The sequence below is a fragment of the Eucalyptus grandis genome, chromosome 8 (assembly GCF_016545825.1).
Source record: "Eucalyptus grandis isolate ANBG69807.140 chromosome 8, ASM1654582v1, whole genome shotgun sequence".
Taxonomy (NCBI): Eukaryota; Viridiplantae; Streptophyta; class Magnoliopsida; order Myrtales; family Myrtaceae; genus Eucalyptus; species Eucalyptus grandis.
Window position 1 is genome coordinate 62,423,502 of NC_052619.1, and position 12,399 is coordinate 62,435,900.

A 12,399-nucleotide genomic window follows, 5' to 3' on the forward strand; every position below is an offset into this window, starting at 1 on the left:
AATGTATAATTGGAAACTAATTAATCCGAGCTTCTATTTTTAATGATATCCATAATTGAGACTAGTGGATTGTAGCACATGAAGGTCATTAAAGATTGTTCACTATTTCAATTTCTAACGATATCAAGACTTTTACTTTGTTAACATTTTATAATTTTCGCATGTTTAAATATTAATTGTGATCAGTGAATTATAATAAATGATAGTCATTAAAGGTGATGATTCACTGAAATCGTTCAATTAAGTGTATAAGTATAATGTGAATAGATCATGGAGCCAACCATTTTCAAGGTAAGTTTTGGGTTCCTGAGTATGCAAAATAGGTTCCACATTCCAAATATTATGAAACTTATTCGGACCGGTAAGTTCTAGGTTTCAAATGGAACCTGAAATCACTCACCTCTACCACGTTGTCATCAACTTCCCTTACGAGTGATATCCAGCTAGCAGTATATAGGCTTCATCATTACCATAGGAGCCAGGTTCAATGTAAATGTCTAGAGAGGCAAGGAGCGAGTGATTGTCATATACGACATGTTATAATTGAACGTCACACATCATATCAATTGATGACATGACATATGATAATTACTACTTAATTTTTAATATAATTCGGATTTTGACAAAGTTTCAAAACTCATGTCAAACAATTCCCAACTGTGATCCCAAATCCCAAACGATGAGACAGGTTTGGAGCTTGCCTACTCCACAACAGAAGTGTTGCCTGAACTCATCTAACACCATCAAAGCAAGAAGAGGGTCCTTAAACCACTCGAAACGCGGATAAGCTCCACATGTTTCGTCCACTTTTATCCAGGATGGTGGTATTATCATCACCCGCAAGGGAGTTGCTTAGGTATTTTTCGGCTAATTTAGGCTCTTAGAGGCCAAAGCAGGAGGACTCCTACAAAAGACAGAGTAGCTAACACGGTTAAGTAAGAAAATCCGAGGTTGCCTCACCGCGTAATCGAGTTGCAGCTGACCTAATTTATCTTTGTATCCCGTCGTTTTACTTGAACATACAAACATCCCACATTAGCTGCGTGCAGCGTGTTCTCCCGATTACTCCATTCCGACTCTCCCGACTCGAAAACAAAAATGTCGATCTAATATGACCATTCAAACAATTAGCATGCCGTAAATGCTAGGTGCGGTTCACAAAATGAAGTCGCTTTATTGTAACATCATATTCTATTATTCACTCTAAATTTGAATCCAACATTCATCAGCGAGTTGCTAGATTCACCAGAAGCCTATCGCATCACGGATCATCCAGGTGGACCACTCAGAAACTTCCTTTCGAGTACATAGCTAACCTCTGCTTTCAACGGCATAAGTCAAGACGAATATCTACTAAACTGCCTTCGCTGAGGAAATTCAAAATCCAACACAGACAGAAACTATTATGAACACAAGTATCTAAACAACTTCTACAAGAGCAATTAATTTGTCCTTTCAAGGGACAAAAACCACATTAAAAAATAATGATAACCTCACAAGTCACAAGTTCACCATCACAATGCCAACGTTTGGCAAGGCATATGCTTTATTAGCGGCAAGATCATGATCAGCATATTCTTATTCCTCGTGATTTCAGAGTTCTTCAGATGAAACCGCAGTCTGCTTGTATTCTTCCCCAATATATGGAGAGTCCCGACTCTGGCTACTCCACAAGAAGATGATTCCATCATCACCTGTGACAGTCTCCGCAAATGCAGTTCTGAATAAGGCTTTATAGGTTCCCTGCCTACAACATTATTTTACATAGGTCCATCAGTATTCCAAGTTATCCATTCCCTCTCAAGCACTTTTTAGTCCGCCCCTCGTGAGCAGCAGAGATCTCCTTAATGCAAGCATAAGAACCCATGTGGTTGCACTAATCTTTTCCTTAATCATTAAAAGCAAAGCAGAGCTCAACACGGTCTTCAAAATTTGAGCTCGCAATCCCTTGAAAAAACCCAGAAAGCCTTCTCTATTCCATATGGCGAGCATGATTCCAGGAATTGTTTTGCGAGGTTTCTTCTTAGCTGTTTCTGTTCCATTTTCACTAGAATCGACAGCTTGAATCATGACCTTACACCTTCATGCAACAAAATGCTAATTAGCTCTTAGTTCTGCAACAAAAGCACACAGAATAGGTAAATTTATTGGAAAGAAAGATGCACCTTATTGCGGGATAAGTCAAAATAGTGGCGATGCTCTTCGAAAGCGCACCCAAGGCAAAAGCTGAGAATGCAGAAAGTGATTCAGGTGATGAACCCTTGTCTGTTTTATTCTGTTTTCCTTTCAAGAGTCTTAGCTTGAGCTGATCAAAGACTGTGTACTGAAGGGAAAAAAAAAAAAAAAGGTCAGTCTAATGAAAATTCTCACACAGGGACTTAACAACAACAATCATCACAATGCTTACACCACTCGAAAAGCAAATACCTGAATCGCAGGGTTAGAAGTCAGCAAAAGGGAGATCCCAAGACCATCAAACGCATGAGTCCAATCACCCTCAGTAAGGGTCTGCCAAAGGCCCTTGGATTTCCCAAAGGCACTAGTTTGCATCCTGGCAGCGGCTGTATCCAGGGGCTACACAACAATATACCAAATTCTCTCAAGATCACTAACAAATATTACTTGCTAATTTGCATATTAATAATGATTCTATATTTTCTAGATCTCATACAGACATAGCACATTCAAATGGCACTTATAATGCTCCAAGGTACTGAGTTCTTAAGCTAGGATCAGTTTACATCTGTATGTTCATATAAGTGAAAGGAGAAAACTAACAAAGCAAAACTTTTTGAGAGAGGATTCACCTGAGTAATAATGGCAGTGCAAGCACCAGCTGCAGCAGCCAGAACCAAATTAGCTGATGTTCCAACTGACTTATAACCAGTCCTTTTTAGGTATAATCTTTTAAAGTTGCTGTATCCATAGAAGTAAACAAACTGAGCAATGAAAGATTGCAGGTTTTTGGTCCCTAAGCCTTGGTATAGTGAGAGCACTTGGCCATTGGATATTGCCTCCCAGAGAACATCTGACAGATGCCTGTACAGACAAAGAAAAACCAAATGAATTAATTACCACAAATATCCTCAGAGCAGCTTGCAAGAGAGATGATATAGGCACTCTGATCAATCAGAGATTTGCACAAGAAAGAAAAAATATTACGAATTGCCACCGGAACAAAGATTGCAAATAGAGATGGTCTCATTATATCTAGGAAGCTCTGAGGATCAATGTTTGAATATTGTTTCATACCTCTTGAAATGTACATTTAACGCCATGTTAACACTTCAGAAAGAGTTGCCAGAATTGTAATATAAAAACAGCATTGAAGCCAAAAGACTCCAGAAATAAAAAAACCATATAAGCTGTGAGCACAAATTTACTCAGATTTTTTCTCAGCAGAAAAGAGATGACGAGGAGAAATATGCAGATTCCTGAACCAGCAGTCAACGCAAACTATCGCCAAAATAATCCAAAAAATCACCCCCTCAGAAAGAATACAAACTAGAAGTAGTTTATATGTGCACTTCATTCAACTGCATCGTGTATTGACCAAGACCTATTACTCTGCTTGAGAGTATATCAATCTTGAAATTTACAACGGCCAAAAGAGATACATGTAAGAAGAGATGACAGAGGGAAGTTATAAGCTATAATATGTTATCCGAGGGAACCAAAACATGGGCAGAACATATCCAGATTTGCCGTGTCGGCAGTGACAGATGCGATGAACGAAACATGTTGCACAAAAGGAAGCCAATGCAGAAGAGCACAATTTTTCACTTTTCTTTCAGGACCAGGCTCATGGGCAATGAACCGTAGCTTCTCCTCTCCTCACAGAATTTAAGTACTCGTCAGGCACAAAAGAGTCCATCTTTAAGGTATACGACCCTTTTTCCGAGGCCTCATTCGAAAGGTCAATGCATGTAACAGGCTAACAGCCACCCAAACCCAACGTCGACACGCTCCTACGAAGCCAAAAGCCTCCGAAAAAATGGAAGCGCGAACAACGATGTCTCGCCGACAAAAACCCGACCCTTCCAGACAGTCAAAGAAAAAAAAAAAAAGAGCTAATTTCGCAATCATCGATCCCTATGCACGAAACCGAGAGATCATTCTCTTCAATCCGCTAGCAGCGAATGCTACAATCTAAATCCGTCGGGAAAAATTAAAAATAATTATTAAAAAAAAAAAAAAAAAACCACGATCATCCTACACAAGCAGGACAGGAGCTGGTTTTGGCACGATCAGGGGGCCTTAAGCGCGCTACGATTCAAGAGCGACCGATCAGGAGAACAGAATTCGCCGCGTGAACCGACGGGATCGCGATCCCGCCGAACGACGCGAAAACGAAGAAGATCTCGAAGGACCGAACGACCGACCTGTATCTCTGTTGACCGTGGGCTTGGCCCTCGGCCTGGTACTTAGTCTTGCAGGTGTCGAGCGGGTACAGGATGGTGGTGCTCAGCAGCGACCCCACCGCCCCCGACGTCGCCTCCGCCAGCGACTCCAGATCCACGCCCATGCTTCCGACGAGATCACCTCCCCGCACCAGCGCCCGCGCGCATCACATACACAGCGACAATAAGAAGAGAGTGAAAGAGAAAGAGATATATAGAGAGAGAGAGAGAGATTCAATTTATAACGAGGACGGCGAAGAAGAAGGAGAAGTGGGAACGAAATTGTCGACGTCGAGAATGTGGAAAACGACGGAGACGAGACACCCGCCGAACACAGAGACGATTCCGCTGGTTTGGAAATAGCGCTCTAGCAAATATGGGAAGGATGGATCGTTTTCTCCATTTGGGCACCGCGGGATGGCGTTTTCCTTGGGAAGCGTGAAGCCGCGGGAGAGGGGTGGGGAAGTCGGACGGTTTCCGTCTAAATTGACGGCGACGTTGACGGATCGGACCGGAAATCTCCCGACGCGGCCGCATTATTAATGCTTCGAGACGTTGACGCGGGTAGGTGCGGGCGGGGGTTCGGTGTCGGTACTGGTAGTGCGGGATCGATGATCTATCCGAGTCGGACCGGACCGCACGTGCTCCGCCCGAGTGAGCGCAGGTCGAAGCTCAGATTACGGATTAGGCTATGATGTGCATGTGCAGCTCGGTTGGCGTTTTAAGCTTTTTACTTGTGATTATCGAATTTAATCCTGTTTGTTTCGAGATAATGATAAGAGAGCGATGATAGGAAGCAGTGACGGTGTGACGCGCAGATTTGAATGATTCTTGACATGGTCAGATTATCAGGTGTAAATGATAAAATTTTTACTTTTCTTTATTTCTTTATTTTTAGGAGAAGGAATTAGATTTTGAACAAAAATTCGTTTAGTAACGTAATTTGACTTTTTATTTCTAAAACAAATTTTTATTCCATAAATAGATTTGAATAATAAATCAGTTTAAAATTTTTAACTGAGCGCAATTTCTAAAATAGAAATTAATAAATCAATTTTCGGTTGGCGTTTTAAGCTTTTTACTTGTGATTATCAAATTTTTATTTTGAGATAATTTTAAGTGAAAGGAGGCAGGGGTGGTGTGACGTGCAGATGACAAGGATTCTTGACATGGTCAGATTATTAGAGAGACATAAATAGTTTTTGAATTTTTATTCTATGTATAGTGTCGTAATTGAATTTTAAATTTGTTCAATATGATTTATAAATTTTTGTATATGTTTAATTTAGTGTTTAGATTGTATGAAAAATGTTCAATGTTGCTTGTGAACTTTAATTAGTAAAAACAACATTGAATAATTTTGTTAAGTTCATAAATTGGATTTAACACTTATCAAAAGTATGTTAATCACATCGAAAAAATAAATATTTCAAGCATTACATTATATATTTGGTTAAAATTCATGGACTGCATTGAATAAGTTCAAAATTCAGGCAGTACATTGTAGATTAGATCAAAATTCGTTGATGGTTTGCGTCATCGTCCCAAGGGAGAATATGCTCTACACGATGGAACTTTACTCCTTTTTTTTATTATCATTTATTGTGTGAATGGAAGAAATTTCATTGGAGGGTCAAATTGGAAGATTATCAATGCGAGACGAATTTAATCTTGACTTGATAAATAAAAACAAATAAATTGACTAAGTTGTGATTTTATGAAACAGAGTGTATGATTGAAATGCTCGAGAGGGGACACAATTTCGGGTTTAATCTTAATTGCAATTCAAATTTATTCATTAATCGAGTTTGAATCGAATCTAGCTTGATTGAGCGCAGCTCAAACCTTAAATATTCAAGTCGAGTTGAGTTAACAATTAAGCTCAAGTGTTAAATCAAATTGACTTGATCACACCTATGATTGGGGTCTGGACATGTCAAAAAGATAAGTATCAATGATAGATAAGAGTTTCCAAAGTCAAATGTAAATATTAGTTATGATAAACGATAGATGAATAATGTCCGGTTACGTTACGTTGGTCTTGCAACTAATGCATAACATTTATTTTTCCTCCCACACGATTGATAACGCTGGCCTCGATACCTACACGTGCTACGGAAAATGCACAAAGAAAACTCGAATACACCAGACCATATTGCAACGCAGCAAAACTCAATTTGCATTTTGCTAGCTTGCCATGAATCGATGCATAAAGGATTTTTTTTAAACAGACAAAAGATTAGCATAGTGATTGAGATCCAAATCTAATAACGACAACATGTCTCGACGATATCTCAGTTAGGGATTTAACTATTGTTTGGAAATGAAATCACTCAAGTGAAATTAGTAAAGTTAAAAATTACGAATGCTCTTTTTATAAAAGAAATATATGAATGCAAGACACATGGATATTGCCTTGCTCAAGGGACTTAGCTCACGCATCACGATGAAGTCATGTGTGTCACATTCTCGTGTCTCTCGTACATTGATCAAGAATCTGAAACTTACCTTATTATAAAAGGTTATCGATTTTTAGAATAAAAAACTGAACTCGCCCACTCTAGAATTGACTAGGGAATTGGTTTGCTTTCCATTTTTTTTCTTTTAAGTTACGCACAAACTGTAAACAACATAACATCACTGTAGTAAAACATACCTTGTGAACAACTTGCGGCATTGTGTTTTTTTGGCTTTGATGGGTTTCATAGACTTCTCAAGTCCAAGAAATCAGGTTTTACCTAAAAAATCCGAAAACAAATCGATCAACGTCTATTCCCAAATTTTTAATCCATAAACCTATCCAGCTACCGTGTGAACAATCTTGTAACCAATCGAGTAAGGTTGGTCTAGGGCAATTCCCAATTTGAAGCAACCTGGTTATTTGCTCCTAATGTCCCAAACATAAAATCTCAAAAAAAGATATTTTTATTCGCACTCCCCTTTACATATAAAAAGATGCCGTGAGAATGAATCCTTCGACAATGTTTTTGAACAACATAGGAATGGTCGGGTGATTTCATTTTCAAAAGGGATGGTGTAGCTACGAAGGTTGGCGCCGCAACAGTGAGTCTGTCGTAGATCTCCATTGACATGCTTCAATCACTCGACCTTCTTTCCTTATTAAGTATGTGAACACTTTTTCGTACGTCATAGAAAATGGGGGTGTGGAAAATAAAATGCCCAAATAAAAGGCAACAAAATTACTTTCCCACTTTTCATTCTATTTTAAAAAACTTGAATTCTTTTTTACCGCACTTCTCGCATTTTCCTCTTAAATTAGAGGGAACAATTAAAGCAGGTCAAATAAATTTTATTTATTCATAAAATTTCGTTTATTTCACTGAAAATTCAATATACCCTCGAAAAATATTTTCGAGAAAAGATATATTCAAGAAAAACAACAATTGTTTGGAGTGAAAACCTGCTTTTTTGCCTGTGGATTTCGTTGTCTTGGATTCCGCTTCGGGCTGATAATTGAAGTTTACCGACGAACGTGAGAATATTTACTTCGTTGATGATTTTAGAGAAAGAGCCATGGAAAGAGTGGAGAAGGGAGTTTGCAGCGCTTTTCCAAATTAGATTTAGGAAGCTGCCTTGTCCAGTTTAAAGATAGTGCAACTTTAGGCCCATAGATGATCAAACAAGTAACTCGCATTATGCCGCAGTACAACTAAAATCGAGACAGGGCTATACCAAGCTAATTTATCTATATTATATAAAAAGGCAACTTTCAATTTTAGTGTCTGTCCCCAAACTACTATACCACCCCACATTAAAACCATAGTCTATCTTCGCCAAGTAGGTTAGGAAAGTAGGTTAGGAGTAATGGTGGCTTTTGTAAGTTTATGGTGCAAACTAAGATTCTTAGACAACTAAAGTTGAGTTAAAATAGAAGATGTAAGGCTCTATTTGTTTCGCAGAACTGAATAAGTTGGAAATATTTTTATAAGGATGATCGCTTATGTCACTTATTAAAATAAATGAATGAATTTTTTTTTAAGTATTCACGCAAAATGTTTATGTAAATTGATATTTGTCAATGGCAAAATACACAAAAAAACCTTAAATAATGTCAATTGTGATGCATTTGACCGAAACCTTTTACCGCGTGACAAAAAATCCAAAACTTGAGCATGTATAATATATTCACTATCCATCAAAATTTTGTCAATGAAAACTGTTAAAAATAAGAATAAGTGCATTATAAATTCTAAAACTTGTTATGAAAGTACAATTGAGTATAAAAATTTCAAAACAGTGCAATTAAGTCATAAAACTTGTCAAATTTATGCAATCAAATTATTCGGTTAACTTTATCTAACTTAGCTAACGAAAAATATTAACATGACTTTTTTTATTTATTATTTTCTCTCTTTTGCATGGCGTCATCACCATATAAAAGAGAGAAAATAATAAAAAAGTCACATTAGTATTTTCTACAAGTCTAAGTTGGATGGAGTTAATGAAATAATTTGATTAAACAATTTTGACAAATTTCATGACCTAATTGTTTTGGAAGTTTTTAGACTCAAATAAACTTTCACAACAAGTTTTATAACTTATGATGTACTTATCTCTTAAAAATATGCCTATATGGACACTAGAAATGCAAACAATGTTGATATAATGCATATGCCACTCAAGTGGAATAAAAACAACCTTGCTTTAATTGAAAAATTATTTAATGGAACCTTAACAGAGCGTCAATGTGTTGCATGGGTACAAATTTTGGGTTTTTATGTCACGAGAAAAAAATTAGGGCATGTGTTACAGTGGGCATAGTTTAGAGTTTGTTATGTTGCAAAAAAAAAATTTAATGGTAAATGTGTCACAATTGACATATGGAGGTCTTTTTTATGGCTTTTCCCCATTTATGATGAGAACCTAATTAGCTAATTATTTTAACCGACACAAATGACCATTATTAAGAAAATATTTTTTGAATTATTTATTTTCTGTGAAATTTTCTCTAGAAGGGAAAATGCATTGGTTGCTAACACATATAATCAACACTAATTTAAAATTCTGGCACGCCCACAATGCATACATGTAGATTACTTTACGTTTAATGAAACTTCTTGCCGAAGGATAGGAAGCTAAATCTCATGAACAATTTCATGCAATTTAACTACTATGTATATAGGTTTTAGAAAAACCAATGGCAATTAAGGTTGCGTTTAGTAACACTTCCAAAAACAGGTATTTCTGTTATTTTATTTTCGGGAGCAGAAATAAAATAAAAACGTGTTTGGTAAGTTTTTTTATTTCCTAAAACAAATCTATTCTCATAAACAAATTTGGAATTGGAATAAAGAACAAAAAAATAAAATAAAATTGCTTCTTGTTTCTGGGAACAAGTCCATAAACAAGAATCATAAAACAAAAATCAAGCTTTTTTTTTTCTTTTTCTTTTCTTTCTCTTCCTCTCTTCTTCCCCTAGTCGGTTGTTGGCCTTCGCGCTGGTTGGCAACTGGCCAGATAAGGCCTGACGACCTTGCTAGCCATCAGCAAGGCTTGGGTTGACCTCACTGGCCCTTGTCTAGCCAATCACCAGCTGGGCGACTGCTAGAGAAAAGGAGAAGAAAAAGAAAAAGAAAAGAAAAGAAAAACATAAAATTGTAATAAAATTATTAATAAATTAAAAGAATTTTTAATTCATACAAATATATAGGGTCGTACCAAATGCATTTCTCTTATAGGAACATAAATTTTGTGTAGTTATCAAACATTCTTAAATGCTTATAAACTATTTTTGGGAACATAAATAGAAAAAAAGTGTTTCTAAAGAAAAATTATTCTCTGGAACAAAAATGTTACTAAACACACCTTAATATTAAATCCTAAATGCTCAAAGATAAAGTCCCGTTCGTGTTCTTTTATTGTTTTTGCTTTTTACATAATTAAAATTCTGTTGATAGCATAATTTGACCCTTTTTATTCAAATTATAAACTCCCGAAACTTTCGAATGCTCAAGCATGGATACACAAGTCAACATACAATTTCATTTTTTTTCATAATTTTCTCAAATTTTAGCGGAGAAGCCAAAAGAAAAAAAAAACTTTTGATTTTGCATAAATGAAAACAAATACACCCAAAAAAATTAATCTATTTAAAAGGGGCCTAACACTTTAAGGGTGCGAATGGTAACGTTTAACATTCTTTTTTTTGTTCTGGGAATAGAAACAAAAAAAGTTCCAGGAACAAAAAAAGTGTTTCTGTTCCGGGGAACAATTTTTGAACAAAAGAACGCGTTTGGTAACGTTTGGTTCTGGAATAAAAAATGAACGAAACACGTTTGGTAAATTTTATTCTTTTTTGTTTCTTTTAATTTTTAAACATTTTTATTTTATTTTTCATTTTTTCCTTTCTTTTTATTTTTCTTTTTTCGGTAGGTCACCGGCCTCCGGCGACTCCAGCCGACGAGCCGCAGCCTCGCCTAGCCACGGCGAGGCTCGCCGGCCCTCGGCGAGCCCGAGCCTCGCCGTGGTTGGGCGAGGCTCGGCCTCGCCTTGGTCAGCGAGCTCGGGCTCGCCCGGATCCGGCGAGCCCGAGCCTCGCCATGGGGCGAGCCCGAGCCTCGCCGGGGCGGCGACGCCGAGCCTCAACGGCCGGTCGCCGGCCATGGGCGAGCCGGCGACCGCGAAAGAGAAAAAGAAAAGAAGAAGAAGAAGAAGAAGAGAGAAGAAGCTCATGCCGGAAATGTTTCTTCATTTTTGTTTTCTAATGGAACAAGAAACAACAAATTGTTGTTTCTTTTTCTGTTCTTATTTCGTTAGAAACAAAAAAACAAAAAAAGAACAAAACGCAACCAAACGCGTTTCTGTTCCTTTTTTGTTCCCGGGAACACTTTCCCTACAAAAGTGTGCCGGAAACACTTTTTTGGAGTGTTTCCATGCACGCCCTAAAAAACCTCCAACTTTGACTTTTGTCCCAATTTTACCTTATATCTCATAAAAGCTTCTAACATTAAGTCCGGTTCCAATTTTAGCATAAACTCTGTTTTGTTCTACGAAAACCCTCAACTTTTGGTTCCTGTCTCAATTTTATCCCAAAATTCATACAGTCTTATAAAAATCCACAAACTTTTACATAAATCACAAATCCACCCCTATTAACTCTCTGCACAAAATTTTTAGTTGATAGTTAAGAGATGAAAAACTCCAAAACGCGAGTTGTTAAAGCGTCTCGAACATGAGCTCTTTAACTGCAATAGATGAAACATTCCCAAGCATGAGTGATCGAAGATCAAATGCAAAACCACTAAGGGCAATTTTGACAGAAGGTTAATGCAACATAGGTTTGTGATTCAAGCAAAAGTCGATGATCTTATATGAGACTAAAAAAGATTAGAAAGAAATTGAAATTAGACCTAAAGTTGGGGTATTTTTGTGAGGTAAAAAAATGTTTATGGTAAAATTTGTATTAGAACTAAAGTGGGGAGTTTTTTATGAGACCAAAAAAGTTTATGGTAAAACTAGGACTTGACTTATTTGGGGTCAAAAAAAAAGTTTAGGGTAGAATTGGGACATAATGTAAAGTTAAAAGTTTTTAATGAGACAAAAAGTACAATTGGAACAAAAATTAAAATTAAAAGTTTTTTACGGTATTAGGCCGTTTAAAAGGTGAAAAGGGAGCATAATACTTCTTTTTTCCTTGGATGTGTTCAATAGTAAATATGCCTAGATTTGTAATTTCAGGAGCGAAGGATACAATAATATAAAGTGAAAAAGTTAAAAATTGTAAGAATCATGAGGTCGGGAGGGGGTGCAATATTTTCCACTACTTGCATAAGTACAAATTTGGGATTTTTTATATAAATTTTTTTTTAGGATAAATGTGTTATAATTGGCATAATTTAGAATTTTTTTTTGAGTTTTGCTCAAAACGAAAACAAATATGTCCAAAAAATTTATCTGTTTGGAAGGTGAAAGAGGAACAGAGTACTTTCTCCCGGGATACGTGCAACAGTAAATCTACCCAGGTTTGTAATTTCGGGGC

General features: G+C 36.9%; 1 protein-coding gene across 1 annotated transcript; it reads right to left on the minus strand.

Annotated features, from left to right (window-relative positions):
- Window positions 1–1,335: 1,335 nt before the first annotated feature.
- LOC104415551 (peroxisomal adenine nucleotide carrier 1) lies at window positions 1,336–4,793 on the minus strand. The gene is made up of 5 exons (XM_010026880.3): window positions 4,383–4,793; window positions 2,808–3,039; window positions 2,428–2,574; window positions 2,166–2,323; window positions 1,336–2,080 (listed from the first exon to the last, which is right to left on the minus strand). Exons 1-5 carry the CDS (start codon window positions 4,523–4,525, stop codon window positions 1,801–1,803), a joined length of 960 nt encoding a protein of 319 aa, XP_010025182.1. The 5' UTR covers window positions 4,526–4,793; the 3' UTR covers window positions 1,336–1,800.
- Between the last annotated feature and the right edge of the window lie 7,606 nt (window positions 4,794–12,399).

Excerpts from the sequence above, each read along its gene's own strand:
- LOC104415551 (XM_010026880.3), bottom strand. The coding sequence starts at position 4,525 with ATGGGCGTGGATCTGGAGTCGCTGGCGGAGGCGACGTCGGGGGCGGTG. Across the intron at positions 2,575-2,807 it reads GCACTGCCATTATTACTCAG|CCCCTGGATACAGCCGCTGC; the intron begins GTGAATCCTCTC and ends ATTGTTGTGTAG. Across the intron at positions 2,324-2,427 it reads CTTCTAACCCTGCGATTCAG|TACACAGTCTTTGATCAGCT; the intron begins GTATTTGCTTTT and ends TTTTCCCTTCAG.